Below are 15,329 nucleotides of genomic sequence, written 5' to 3' on the forward strand. Positions count from 1 at the left end.
ATGACAGAGCCACAGATTACAGAAACCAGAGAAACAGAAACCATCAATGTTGCCCTATACCTACCAAATAAAGTTTAAGGATGCGTTCAATTTATGTACGCATATAAATGAAATTAAGTTCACCTGCAAAGAGAATATAATCACTAACCGGGTTCATCGTTCACGTGAAATAATATAATGAAAATAAACTATTATTATTATTATTATTAATATCCAGTCATATTGCACGATGAGCCGTGAGATGGCATTGATAGTATTTTTATTAAAAAATTGGTGAAGTTGCGAGTCGAGCTCGCACGCGAAGGATACGCACGTACCATCGTGTAAAATAACACTTTATTTTTTAAAATTTTCATGGCAGCCATTTTAAACAATTTATTATTATATTTTGTTGTTATTATATTTAGCGGCAATATAATTAGTACACATTCTGTGAAAATTTAATTTCAAAAATTTGCGAAAAATGCTCGCTCTGAACATTTTAGTCGATGTCAGTTTCACTTCGTAAGAAAAGCGACGATATAACTAACTTTACGATTTTGCCAGCGACAAGTTTGTTTTGCATCGTTATAGGTACCTACCGATATAAAAATAACTAACATGTTATGTCCGTCTTTCAGAATCTAAATTATACCTAGTTAGTTAGTTACTTAAACTAGTGGTATTAATTCGGCATTGAGTATTTTAAAAATAACAACAGATTAACAGGTAAGTATACATGTGCCTAATAACTAAATGATACTGGCGAATTAGTCCGCATAGATACAGTTTTTTTCTAATTTCGCGGGTTAATCTTTAATTTTCCGATATAAAAGGTAGGTACCTAATCTTTGCGTTAATTTTTAACTCTCCATTCCTCAGTCAAATCATTTATTTGAGGATGTGCAGAATTTCGATAAAAAAATCTTATCGGTTCTTAACCGATTTCAGGTAATGACTACTGAATGCTCTATTTTCTTCAAAAATTATGGACATCCTTCTCACTGCCTCCCATCCCATCATCCGTTCCCGGATGTATAAAAATCAAATGTAGGTCGAAAATTGTAGATATGTTATGTTTTCAAAGTCAATGTGTTTTCAGAGTAACTCAGGTTACTCTAATAGTAAAGATTTTTATTTATTTACATTAATAGTATCGTTAAAAATGCTAACTTATTATAATACTTTTTTTAAATTAAAAAGTACTTTTTTTTAACTATGCAGTAACGGCGGAAATTGCTTTTGAAACTATGCTTCATTTATTTACTGTCAGATCCTAATATGAATCCAAAATGATCCAAAACTTAATGTACCATTTTAATTATTAAGTTTAGTAGTGGCTAACATTTTAATTTTGTGTATATAATTAATTTTAAACAATTAATGTTTCATAGAATTCATAGAAAAATATTTAGAAGATGAAGAAATTCCTATGCGAATATAAAGCGCTGCAAAGTCGGTCATTCGCAGAAACGTCAATTTCAAGAAGGTAATTAATATAAACAATACAAAACTAGCATTGAAAGTTGAAATAAAAGTACCTTGCATTTTAATTAATTATTAAATCAAAGAAATTGTTTTAGTAAATAACACTTATTTGAACAACGGAAATCGAATGACGTTGACGAGTTTACATTCAAAAATATATAAATTATGTTGTCGCCTGCCTGCGGTTAGGTAGTCACTAGTCAGTATTCAGTAGGCTGGGACGCGTGAGGCTCAGTTCAACCAGCGTGGATGAAGTGGATCACCGGAGCGCGACGAAAAGTAATTTGTACAAAAAACCAAATTCAACTCATTGCGATTGCCGTAGTGTTCGTGATGTTTTGTCTGACCGCACAATATATCGACGTTCATTGTTGCTAGACGTTTTTTTACAACATCGAACTTTTAAAAAGTTAATTCGCCGGTAATGTTCCGCGTGATTCTCGTGTCGAGAGACTCAGTAGTTCTCTGTTTGAAATTCGAAAAGTTTTATAGATAGTCAAGTGCTGTGTTTTTTTGCGGGATTGGATGTGCAATTAGTTTAGATATTTTTGATTTGTAAAGTGGCTTCTTCGCAAGAAATGGGTGTTTTCAAGTGGTTGCGCCGGTAAGTAAACTTGACTACCTTACTTACTTAAAATACTTTTAATTGAATGGAGACTCTTTTACTATATTCCTATTGTTATTTCTATATGACACCGACGTTGCAGTATCGGAAATTAAAGGTTTTTGATTCTATTTCCAATGGAAAGCTAGAAAAAACAAAACAAAACGTAACAAGTAACCTTCAATTTTTAGCACTGATTTGTACTAAGTTTAGGCTTGATAATCGCCGAATTCTGTACAGACGAAGCCCCTTGAATAAAGGCAAAAAAAAAATACGTAGAATAAGTACATAAATACTTATAGGAAATCAAGAATGGCGAATGTTTGTTGCGATTTGCGGCTTGTTTGTGTGCAATATCTTTCAAGTCTTTGAAATAAGCCGCTCGCCGCCTCCTACTCGATTTGTCGATCTTCTACATAAATAACAAATATGCATAGGTAAGTTGTAGGCACTTACCTAGATCATAGTAGACCGTGCATATTCATATACAGAATTAAGGCTATAGGCTATTATAAATTTTGCTACTATTAAACTCATTAAAATACCTACCTACTAAATGGTGGTCGCGAATTCATTCGCGTTGAATTAGGTTTTTTCGGTTTTTAACCCCCGAACCAAAAAGAGGGGAGTTATAAGTTTGACGTGTGTATCTGTGTATCTGTCTGTGGCATCGCAGCGCCTAAACGAATGAACCGATTTTAATTTACTTTTTTTTTGTTTGAAAGGTGGCTTGATCGAGAGTGTTCTTAACTATAATCCAAAAAAATTGGTTCAGCCGTTTAAGAGTTATCAGCTCTTTTCTAGTTTTCTTGAAGAAAAGAAGGTTAGATAACCGTTAGGTTCATAATATTATGTCAATTGACAAATGTCAAGTTGTCCAGATGGACGTTGCCTAGATACATAATTATTTATTTGAAAATGATGTTTTGGAAAACTCAAGTACTTTGTCGGGGGTGTCATAAATTTTTAATTTACACTTGTTCAAACTCTTGTCAGGACAGGACCTCTTTGATTTTCAGGGACAAAAGTAGCCTACCTATATCCGTCCTTGGGAATTGGGATCCTACCTATCTCTGTACCGAATTTCGTCAAAATCCGTGCAAAGCTGACAGACAGACACATTTTTATACTTAATATTAATTAGATGGTTCCCGCGGCTTCGCCCGCGTGGATTCAGGTTTTTAAACATTTCCATGGGAACTTTTGATTTTCCGGCCTGCAATATGCAAGGTGTTAAAAATCCCGTAGGATCACCACGATTACAAAAAAAAAAATACGCAAATCGGTTCCGAAATCTCGGGAGATTTCGGTGTACATAGGTAAAAAACAACTATTTATTTAAAAATTGATCAAAAAAGTAGCCTATGTTACTCCTTGGTTAATCCTCTATTTGTCTATGAAAGTAGGAAAGGATTGTAGGACAGTAGAAGACGAGGCCACTAACCTCGAGGCCACAATTGAATTCTGCTGATGATGGGCGCATGTACCTTCATAGTAATACGCGCGTACTAATATAATGTCACTACGACGCTGACAGTGCCCGCTGGACCGATGACCTGAAGAAGGTTGCGGGAAGCGAGTGGATGAAGAAGGCGGAGGACCGTGTTTGGTGGCGCGCTCTTGAAAAGGCCTATGTCTAGCTGTGGACGCATGCCGGCTGATGGATTGGATTGGAACAATAGCATAAAGTACAAAAAGCCTACATCGTAATTTGACAACTACAGTGTGGTTTTCTCAATTAGCTCTGATTGGCTGACCCGTCACCATTGGGTGAAATGCGCCGTTGCAGCAAGAACACCATAGATTCGCCAATAACAATTGAGATTGTAGCAAATTAACGATACAACTTTCGACCAGCAGTGTACACGTACTGACGTAAGCGACCGACATCAGCACAGGAAGAATAGCTACTTGCCTAAGGCGTAGTGGCGTGCACAGTTTTAGAAATTAGGTTAAGCATTAGTTAGGTCACTTAATTTACTACGTCGTGTCGTGATAAAAAATAAATATTGGGTTATTTCAACTTGGGTAAGCAATGCCTTTATGCCTCTACTAGCTGACACCTGCAACTTCGTTCACGTGGATTAAGGTTTTTAAAAATCCCATAGGAACTCTTTGATTATGTGTTAATCCAGGGTATAATCTACCTCCATTCCGAATTTCAACCAAATCCGTTCAGTAGTTTTTGCGTGAAAGAGTAACAAATATACACCCATACATACACACAAACTTTCGCCTTTATAATATTAGTGTGAGACTTGCACGCCACTGCTAAAGCGTATATCTTGGAGTCTCAGCTAGACAAGGCGCCACCTGTAATTTGATGGCATAACATAAGTGCAGCCGGCAAGTAAACGCTTGGCAACGGTGTGGAAACGTGATTATCACGCGGATCGTTGCCTACACAAACCGGTTCAGAAATAGAGCGTTGTAGTGACGCTACCGGGAACTTAAAAGCCTATTTATTAAACTGTTTATTGTGTCTTGTACTTATGTCACGGTGTAATCAAAGCACTGCGCATAGCGCGATTCTGCCTTCAAAGCTGCGGTCTAGAAAGTTGAAATCGCCCTAACGACTGTCAACCTTCGGAAGGAGAGTGTCTACTAGAAAAGCGCGAACTATCTATCTCTGCATAGATAAAAGAGGTCTTTCTATTTGCCGATTTTCTCAAAAAAACCTATTTCGCGGCACTAAGCTAAGGAAGAGCACACGTTAACGTTGCTTGAGCCAGCGCTAATCTGCTGACATAAAACAGTCTCGTTTTAACTGAAGCTTAAATCAGCAAAGTCAAAGTACGCTCTATAAATCTCAGCCTAACACAAAAATGACCTGTGACTATAGTAATAACTAGGAACCATAAATGTATTTTAACATGGTACCTACTTACCTAGTCTACCGACTAGCCGACGAATCATGCCAGCCACAGATTAAAGTTCCCTAATATCTTTGATGCCAGCCAAACTAAGCACAGGTACCTGAGTACCTAGGCCAGATACGTATTTGTAACTGTCCTGCCACTGAATGGCTACGCAAGCAAGTGTTCGAACGGTGATCATCCGATTCTCAAATTATTACCGAATAAGGTTGAAATCTATAGAGCGCACCTTGACTTTGTTTAGACTTGAGTTTCAGTTAAAACGAGAGAGATTTATGCCAGCGGTATAACGCTGTCTCGTTTTAACAATGTCAGGCTGAGCAAAGTCAGACTGCGCTTTATAGATCTCAACCTAAGATCCCGTACTATAGAATCCTTACCATTGGCTGAAGACTGACACGCAAGTGCTTTTATACAAAACCGCGTTTAGCCAACAGCATCGATTACGATTATTGGCAATGCGTTTCGTAAAACGGGGGCTGGACCCCATGACAAGTTAATTTATATGAGTTCGTCACATCCGCAACGTTGTTGCAAACTGCAGTAGACAGGTAGGTACTTACCCTAAAAATCAATAGCCTTATTGGACCCAGTCAACTTGAAATATCAGACCGGAAGATACGCTCGTATGTTTTAGGTTATCAGTTAATTCGGCGTGCGAAAATGTTTTCGCAGAAGAATACCCGTAAGTTTAGTGCCGATTACATTACATCGATACCAAAGTAATAAGTATTGGGTTCTCAACCCTGCCTAGCTGCTACCATAAGAACAATCCATCAATCAATCAGCCTGTTTACGTCCACTGCTGAACATAGGCTTCCCAGGTGCGCGCCACCACACACGGTCCTCCGCCTTTCTCATCCACCCACTTCCTACTATCTTCAAGTCGTCGATCTAGCGGGTTGGAGGTCGTTCCACACTGCGCTTTCTGATACGCGGTCTCCACTTCAAAATACGTCTCTGCTCCAGCGGCCATCGGTTCTACGACAGACGTGACTTGCCTTCAATACGTCTGGCGCCTACATAATTTTTCGTAAAAATGTATTATACTCTTGGGGTTTATAGGTAATCGAAAAAACAACCACCAATTCGGGTATCTACATAGATTCTACACCTTCGCAAGAAAAAGCTTTGTATACCCTCGTTCGTAATCGTGAATGTCGATAAGCATCAAAATATATAGTGGGTCTTTGGATTTAACGATAGGCAATAAATAGCAGATTGTTTTCAACAAAATAACTGCGCAAACGCATCACGATCAAAATATCCAAACGTAGCGAGTGAACAAATTGTCGTGAGATTGTCAGTTCCTATTGTTTAATTTTTATACAGTGCCTCATAATTTGTTAAGCCTCGTACCTACCTTGTTTGAGGTAAGTATACCTAGTTATTAAGATGACCTTATTCAAGTCTACAGTGGACTGTATTATCTTTATTGTATGTATAACTAGATGATGCCCGCGGCTTCGCCCGTGTGCGTGCTGTGATTCAGAGTTGACACTCGCCACACACACATCAATTAGCCAACTTTCGTAGGATTAATTTTATCAATAACATCAATAAATATTAGTTACAATCACAAATGAATTCAGCCGATTTTAACGATCGGAAACCTATTCTATGTTTTATAACTGGCATGGTAAATGAAAAATATGTCACTATTTTGGGTTCCCTACCCGAAGGATTTCAACGGGACCCTATTACTAAGACTCAGCCGTCCGTCCTTTTGTCTGTCAGTGGCCTGTATCTCGTAAACTTTAATAGGTAGAGAGCTGAGATTTTTACAGAGTGACGTGTATTTCTATTGCCGCTGTAACAACAAATACTAAAAATTTCAAAATTCGTCATAAAAACGTAAAAAACTAAAGTGTTATTTCTTGTATGATGGTGCGGAACCCTTCCTGTGCGAGTCAAACTCGCACTTGACCGATTTTATCAATCTACCTTCATAATGGTTGCTAATTGCCATAGTTTAGTCACGTAAACGTAGGTTTCTCCGTCTGTCTACGGTCTGGTCGGCCGAAGAGAAAACAATGTTATGTTACTCCAGTTAATTGAACCTGTAAAACGGTAAGTAGCTCTCTATTTTCCGTACTTAACTATAGTTATGTATTTAGCGATAATGGTTCAATTAACGAGATTCATGTACCTACGAGCTAAATCTTGTCCTACACGTTATCTTGCGATGTAAAAAACTGGTCAAGTGCGAGTCTGACTCGCACACGAAGGGTTCCGTACCGTCGTACAAGAAATAACACGTTTTAATTATTTTTTTAACATTCCTGGCGGCTATTTTGAAATTTTTATTATTTGTTATACTTAGCTGACAAAGAAATACAGAATTGTGTGAAAATTTTAACTCTCAGTTAATTACGGTTCACGAGTTACAGCCCGCTGACAGACAGACGGACGGACAGCGCAGGCTCAGCAATAGGGTCCCGATAAGCACCCTTCGGGTTAGAAAAGATGACAAAGATATTATAGCCGCGGTGATTGGGTTTAGGTTTTTAAAAATGTCGTGGGCTTTTCGTTTAGGATAAAAAATAGCCTGTCCCTTCTTCAGGTCTTTAAAGTATTAATTACGTCGCTTTGTTGTTCCGTTGCATTGTGATTAAAGGACAAACAAACAAATGAATACATTTTTATTTAGAACTATGATTTATGACTTTAATAGTTGAGGCCCGCGATTTCGCCCGGATCTCTCTCTCCCTCGTGGTTTGACAAGAGGTGCCGGTCTCAGATCATGTTCCAGATCTTCCAAATAACAGACCTTTCAAAAATTACAAAATAAAGCGCCAAAATTAAACTATCATTTCAATTGAACATTTCATTTCATTCACTTACGTGACACGAATCGAAACCGAATGATTGAATAATGCAGAAATTCTGTAATTGTTTCGTAATTGAACGATGATTGAACAACTTTAATAGACTATTGAATAGCCAAAAGGCGATCGTAATCATCTACCTCAGTATTATGAATAATGAGCCGATATTTTTACCAGCTCGAAATGAAATGAGGAAACGCAACCAGAAAATTAATCCATGCTGTGCCCCAAATAGATAATCTTTCACTTTTTCTTTGGCGTCCATTTTTGTCTTATCAGTAATCTGTTATAGAATTCGAAACGATATTTGCCAGTACTTAATCAACACCTCGGTAAAGGAAAGCTTAGGTCGCGGCTTAGCACCAAAATATATGATTTGCATTTGATTATTTGGATAAACTTCCGAAAAGCGCATACCTCGGGTGAATCTGCAATTTGGTATGATAACGTATTTTGACCTTCTAATCACGAATATCATAACGAAAATTGGCAGTCGCGCGTTTTTATTTATGTACTAGAGAATGCCCGCGGCTTCGCCCGCGTGGATATCGGTTTTTTATCCCGTAGGAACTCTTTGATTTTCCGGGATAAAAAGTAGCCTATGTCCTTCCCCGGGATGTACCCCAAGTCTGTACCAAATTTCATTAAAATCGGTTCAGCGGTTGGGACGTGAAAACGTAGCAGACAGACAGACAGACAGACAGACACACTTTCGCATTTATAATATTAGTATTAGTATGGATGGATTTACGAAGAATCGCGACCGCACCGCTGCAGCCGCGCGGCACTTTCTGGCAAATATAAAGCGCCCTAAAGCCTAGGACGCCTAGACTATGAGTAACACTGCATTTTAATATCGTGATATATAATATGTAAATATTTATAGCTAAAAGTACATTAGAACTATTTCTGGCTGTGATTTGTCTCTATAGAGATGTTCCGTCATCGGCGTATTGTTAACGAGGTCTCCGCCTATAATTTCAACAATCGCTCGAGCTAAACCTTTTCATTTAATTCCAATAGACATTCCAGACGCATTGTGGAAAGGAGAATAATCGTTGGTCACGGGTATTGTGCGTTTTTAGTTGGCTAAATAGGTTTGTAGTTAATTAGGGCTGGCTCTAAGGCGCAGTATACACACCGATCCGAGGTGCAGCGTTTTTCTTGATAACAACCCAAACTAGGCTTTACTATGTATTTACTTTGATGGATACAATGGCGGCGGCGCACCACAGTACTTTGAGTTTCCTATAGGGTTTAGAGCAATTTCAACTTTTGGCAAAATGATCGGGCGTGATGACTTCGCCCGCGTATGTTTCAGGTTTTTGAATATCCCGTGGGCACCGAGATATAAAGTACGGATGTAGAATGGGATGCAAGCTATCTCTGTACCAAAGAGATTATGCCCATGACTTGTTCAGTGTGGATTTAGGTTTTTACGCTATAATCCTGTGCGAATTCCTTGATTTTCCGGGACAAAGAGTAGCCTACGTCCTTCCCTGAGATGCAAGCTATTTTTATACCTTCCTTATAATCGGTTTAACGGATGGCCCCTGAAAAGCTTGCAGACACACTTTCGCATTCATAATATTAGTAGGTAGTTACCTACCTACCAAATAATCTGTAGTTGTTTAATTATATTGTAATCAGTTTTTTAATAATTTCACTTACTATTTTTACTTATAAAAAATCTTATTTGCAATTAAATAATTTTGTTAATTTGCAATGAAATATGTATATAACTATAATTATATGATTATGGGCATATTAATGTGCCAAAAAATTATTTACAATTAAATAGCATATAGCCATATACCTACCTATTAATATGGGTAAAGGTACAATTAAATAGGTATGAGATGTTGCTCAACCGTCAAGTAGTACAAAATATAAAATTATAACTATTCAAATTTCTAATCGGAAAGACTTAATGATTGACCTGGTTACAGTCGGAAAGGAAGTGATTGTTGGTACGTAGGTTTGAATATTTTGATCTAAAACACTTAAAAAAATCAATTCGCCCATATCTAAATCTAGTTTCTTTGTCAATGGTTTACATGCAAGTTACCTGTAAATGTGCTTAAATTATAAAATACTAGAGGATGCCCGCGACTTCGTCCGCGTGGATTTAGGTTTTTAAAGATCCCGTGGGAACTGTTTGATTTTCCGGGATGAAAAGTTGCCTATGTCAATTACAGGGTCGCAAGCTACCTCGGCACCTTTCATACGAATCGATCAAGCGGATGAGTATTTAGGAATCCCGCGGGAACTGTTTGTTTTTCCGGGATAAAAGTAGCCTATGTCCTTTCCCGGAATGTATCCTAAGTCTGCACAAAATTTCATTAAAATCGGTTCAGTGGTTGACCCGTGAAAGCGTAGCAGACAGACAGACAGACACACTTTCGCATTTATAATATTAGTATGGATATTAGTATGGATTTGTGTAACGCACCGCAGTAAAGGATACTTAGTTTTGTAGTGCTTTCTGTCAGAAGACGAGGTTTCTGCCAGAGATCATATTCAATAGGAGATGACTAGGCAACGGACCGATCATATTGGTTGTACTCATAGAAATCCTACTACGTATATTACATTAATATTAAAAAGGGGATAGTTTGTGTGTGTGTACGTTTGTTACTCTTTCACGCAAAAACTACTGGGCGGATTTGGCTGAGAATGAAGATAGATTATTATACACTGGATTAACACATAGGCTACTTTTTATCCCGGAAAAATAAAAAGTTCCTACGAGATCTTAAAAAGCCTATATCCACGCGAACAAAGTCGCGGGCATCAACTACTTATTAATATTAATTGGTGGTAGGTGCATATTGGAATTAGATTAGTTAGTAGGTATTAAGTAACCTACCTAGAATAACAAGAAAGGCATATACCTACTTTATCAAAATTCGTTATGTTCATTGGAGGTGCGTTATGCAATAACCCCTCGTCTCGTCACAAGTAGTGACCGGATCAATGAAAAGTGTTTGAATTCGCTACGGATTTTAGCAAAATCGATTTGAAATTGACCATGATACACGAAATAAAATAAAATAAACATTTATTTAGACTCGATATTGAAAATAAATCGCCTCCATTGGTCACAATAGCTGAAGATTGTGAATTAAAATATGTTCCGCGAATTGAAAGTTATAACAACGAATTGTCTATTCAATAATCAATTTGCACTTTGGAGTTACGTAGTCAAATGTGTGCTAAAGTCTAATCTGCTTTATTATGATTTAGAAATAGAATGTTACTATTGTAGTGTTTAAGAAAATTTAAGTAAGTAAGTAACTAAGTACTAAATCATCAAAATTCAAAAAGTGGATTTTTAGTGTTTTTAATAAGGAAATAGGTAGGTACTTCTTATTTTGATTTACTTATACAATACTAGATGATGCCCGCGACTTCGTCCGCGTGGATTTAGGATTTAGGTTAAATCTGATATTCCGGCATAAAAAGTAGCCTATCCCCCCTAGTTCCCGGGATGTAAGCTAACTTTGCGTGACCAAAATCAGTTAAATTAGGGCCGTGAAAAGCTAGCAAACGGATAGACACACACACTTTCGCATTTATAATATTAAATTTTAGTAGGCATATAAGTATGGATATTGGATATGCCATCCTTCTAATCTAAGACGCTAATCTCCATTTTATGCTTAGTCGCCCTAACTGCTAAAAGTTTTATCAAATTCTTTTCGGAATCGTTTGTTTTGAACCTTTTTAAAAACTTGCCTAAAAGTTTTAAAGATTATGACTTCTTTGAGTTCCATTAAAATTCACTGACACCGAGTTTACGGGTCCCATTAAAATGTGGAAGCCGTAAGTACGGCATTATACTTTTGTACGGATTAATAATCTACGGAACCATTGTTGTTGTCATTGCTGACGCTTAACCAACTTATTACATCTTTACATATTACGGCATGTCGGTTTTATTGCATTTTTCGACTTTTTATCACGAGCATTTGCGTGGCTTAGTGCAGTTTTTGCGACGATCTTCGCATTAATGAGGTTTACTTAATATTCAGCATACTTATGCGTTAATCAAGCGAAATGATACCTACTATTTTCCCGTTTTATCAGTAAGGTCGTTTCACTTAGAAATATCCGATTACGAAAACCAAGTGTCCCCGCGCACTAAGCAGCCCGGCTGCGGCAGCCAATCCGACCTATATGGTGACTCATTGACGCCCGAGCAGCAAGACGCAGCCAAGAGATTCTGGTTGCGGTTGCCATTAAGACAGATCTCTTGGAATTTCGACAGCCTCTACGGCCACAACTTGGGTCAGAGCAAGGATGTGAAGAACCATGTTCTATTAGGTGCACAACAAAGACAGTTTGCTTAGTGGTCGGTGCTCACACATCGCTGCCAAATGAGTAACTAATTTATTTATGTGTTATATCGCGAAAAGGTCGGACTGGGTCAAAGTCGCCAGGAAAAAATCGCTGGACCAAACAACCAGGGTTGGCATTGATTCAAAATTCTAAATATTTGATTGAAGCATATTATGTACTTATTAAAATTGTTTTAAGCAAAAAATGTTTCTTTAAACTGTTTTTTTTCCAACCCTGCAAACAACACAAAGCAGTTGGATGTGGAAATCTCTTCAACTGTTCCGCAGTAGACGTTCATCGGTTGAGATGACGACGAAGCTGAATCTCTGCACAATCGGAATTTTCTAAGCGAACAGACCATACAATAGATCACACAGCTTCGTGATCTGTGTCACTTTAACAATCAGATGAATGGTAGCGAATGAGACAGTTCGTACTTTTACTTTAGAAAATTATTTTCGCTATTTCACTTTAATCTATCGAACCGATTTTCAGACCGTTTTTTGTGTACTGGCATTCAATTCTATAAATTACATACCTATTGTATTCTTTGTATTTAGAACGTTTTTTGCTTGGTGATAATTGGAAATTGGAATCTATTTTTATTGATAACCCACTTTTAGGAAGATTAAAATTTTATTTTAAATCACATTTGGAGAAAATTATTAGGTTACATATTGATCTAGACAGAAGAGTGGACATTTCTTAAAGTTCACCAAAATCGAAGGTAGGGTGTAAAATTTAAATGCTATCGCCTACGGAATAGGGTTTTGGACTGTAGTAATAAAATAATGTGATGTTTTGTATAGCGGTAGTCTATGGGGTTAGACTTCATTAAAGAGAATAATTAAATAAAATATTAGATTTTTCGTTACCTAACGAAAAATTAACAAGAAATTAGAGATGACACGAAAAAATCTAACCCGCGGCACATGATTGATACATGTAACAAAAGCCTTTTCTGTACCATTCAATGAAGGCTTTGTCTAAAACAGTATCGAAATTTCACTTTCACCGAACTATTGGCCGGTTGCTGCATCGTATTACCTCCTGCTATCAAATAAAATGTAATGGCTGGTTCACATTGTTCTACTTCCTGAATCCAGTAAGTTTATTCTAGCATAGGACTTGAACGTTTCTATAAATCTAGTTTTGTAGGTCACTGATTTTTGAAAATACTATAGGGTGCCACTGGATTGGACGCTTAGATTAATTCCAAATCCAAAATTATTGAAAAGTGGCCTGCCCAATATTCACCTAGTAGACTAATAGACTACAGGCCCATGTTCAAAAATGGATGGGTCATATGAACCACCAGGTGACGTATACAGGACGATATAAGAGCATAAAATAATAAGATTCAGCACTATGCCGTCACTTGTAAGCTGTCCAACAGAGTGCTGGTGAGAATTCGAAAGTGCAGGTAGAGTGAGTACATTTTGGTCATATATTTTTGTACGGCATTTTTACCATCGATAGATCCATGAAAAATAATAAGAAAGCGCGCAGTGCCGTAAAAAAATGGTGCGCCACAAAGTCAGTAAATTTTTTGATTTTCCGATAATTTCCAGGATAAATTTGGTCATTTAATTCTGTACGGCATTAGTTTCATACTGTTTCAATACAGCCTCTAATCCATTATTCCGCAACGCCGTACAAAAATCATGCGACAAGGGGAAAAAATTGAGGGTAGCAACCCCCTCTCTTTCCGTGGTCCGGGGGGTGATTTGAAAAAGTACGGCTTTGGTTCCAAAACATTATCTAGCACTCAAAAGTACTATTAAAAATAATGCCGTCAAAAAATTAGTGTTCATTTGAATGTGTATCAATAATTATCTTAATTTCATGGTATACTTGATTTTTAAAGCTGTAAAATCATTTGAACTGTTGGACAGCTTACAAGTGACGGCATAGTGCTGAATCTTATTATTTTATGCTCTTATATCGTCCTGTATACGTCACCTGGTGGTTCATATGACCCATCCATTTTTGAACATGGGCCTGTAGTCTATAACGTCACGTCATTAAATTCTTTGCGTTCTACTGAAATCAAAATACTGACACTGTTGACTAAATTTCATAAGCAGCACTAAATTGATTAGAGGGTTATCACACTTCACACTAATATTATAAAGGCGAAAGTTGGTGTGTATGTGTGTTTGTACGTTTGTTACTCCTTGACGGATTTGGCTGAAATTTGGAATGGAGATAGATAATATCCTGGATTAGCACATAGGCTACTTTATATCCCGGAAAATCAAAGAGTTCCCACAGGATTTTGAAAAACCTAAATCCACGTGGATGAAGTCGCGGGCATCAGCTAGTATTTAATAAAAGGTTGATAGCCCGGGTACGATTCACTGAGTATTATACAGTAGTGCTAACTTTTCAGAGTTAGCTATTTGCGCTATTATGTACTTATTTTAACGTTGAAACATCGTAAGGAAATCTCCATGCCTGAGAAGTGAGAGGGCATGGATGATGGTTGATGTCCCAGTTCTGCTACTGGAATAATGTGCATCAGCCATTACATCGTTGACTATCAAAAAATATAACGAAAATTGATGGATAGACAGCATCGAATTTATGTAAGCTTATCTTCTTGACATTAAAATTAGGTAGCGGGCTATTGCCTATTGGTGATGCTCTCTATTCTAAACAAAGCATCCAACACCACCTTATATAAGCGCCAGATTTGGTTCATAATGCATTCTGAAATTATCAGTAAGCTATTTATCTTGCGGCTTTCTCTAATCTAATCTCTTAATTATATCCCAATTTTGTGTTATGATGAAACTGATGATGCGACGCGGCGTCACTTTTATTAGTAGGTATATTGCTATTTGATCTGCCCCGGCTTTACTATTCATCTTAGGACCATATCATCACTGACCACCAGGTGAGATTGCAGCCAAGGGCTAACTTATATTTAAATTTAAAAAAAATTAAAAGGATAATAGTGTGTAGGTACATTTTTTTTTACCGAAATCGAATTTGTGTGGATGGAAATCAAAACTGTATGAAGCCGCCTGCAATCGCGAAAAAAATACTTATGAAAACGCCTTCATACAAATTCCATTTCACATAGGTAATTCTGAAGAAAAATCGCGCGGTGAAATTGCGCAGTGCGGGTTTAACCTCAGTTGTTGATTATTTTTCGAATTTGGAATTTATATCGATGGATGGAACCATTAAATTGCCTAATTATAAGCC

The 15,329-nt window shown here is 37.3% G+C and overlaps 1 protein-coding gene across 2 annotated transcripts in view; it reads left to right on the forward strand.

Annotated features, from left to right (window-relative positions):
- The first annotated feature begins 1,271 nt into the window (after nt 1-1,271).
- LOC123874601 overlaps nt 1,272-15,329 on the forward strand; it is a 34,572-nt gene continuing 20,514 nt past the window's right edge. The window contains exons 1-2 of one of the 2 annotated variants that reach the window (XM_045920089.1): nt 1,389-1,468; nt 1,563-2,071. In XM_045920089.1, the coding sequence (XP_045776045.1) occupies nt 2,046-2,071 (26 nt within the window). In that variant the 5' untranslated portion in view covers nt 1,389-1,468; nt 1,563-2,045. Of the gene's footprint in view, nt 1,469-1,562; nt 2,072-15,329 lie in introns of both variants that reach the window. The other variant, XM_045920088.1, reaches the window with a different exon arrangement.

Source organism: Maniola jurtina, chromosome 18 (genome assembly GCF_905333055.1).
Source record: "Maniola jurtina chromosome 18, ilManJurt1.1, whole genome shotgun sequence".
Lineage (NCBI taxonomy): Eukaryota > Metazoa > Arthropoda > Insecta > Lepidoptera > Nymphalidae > Maniola > Maniola jurtina.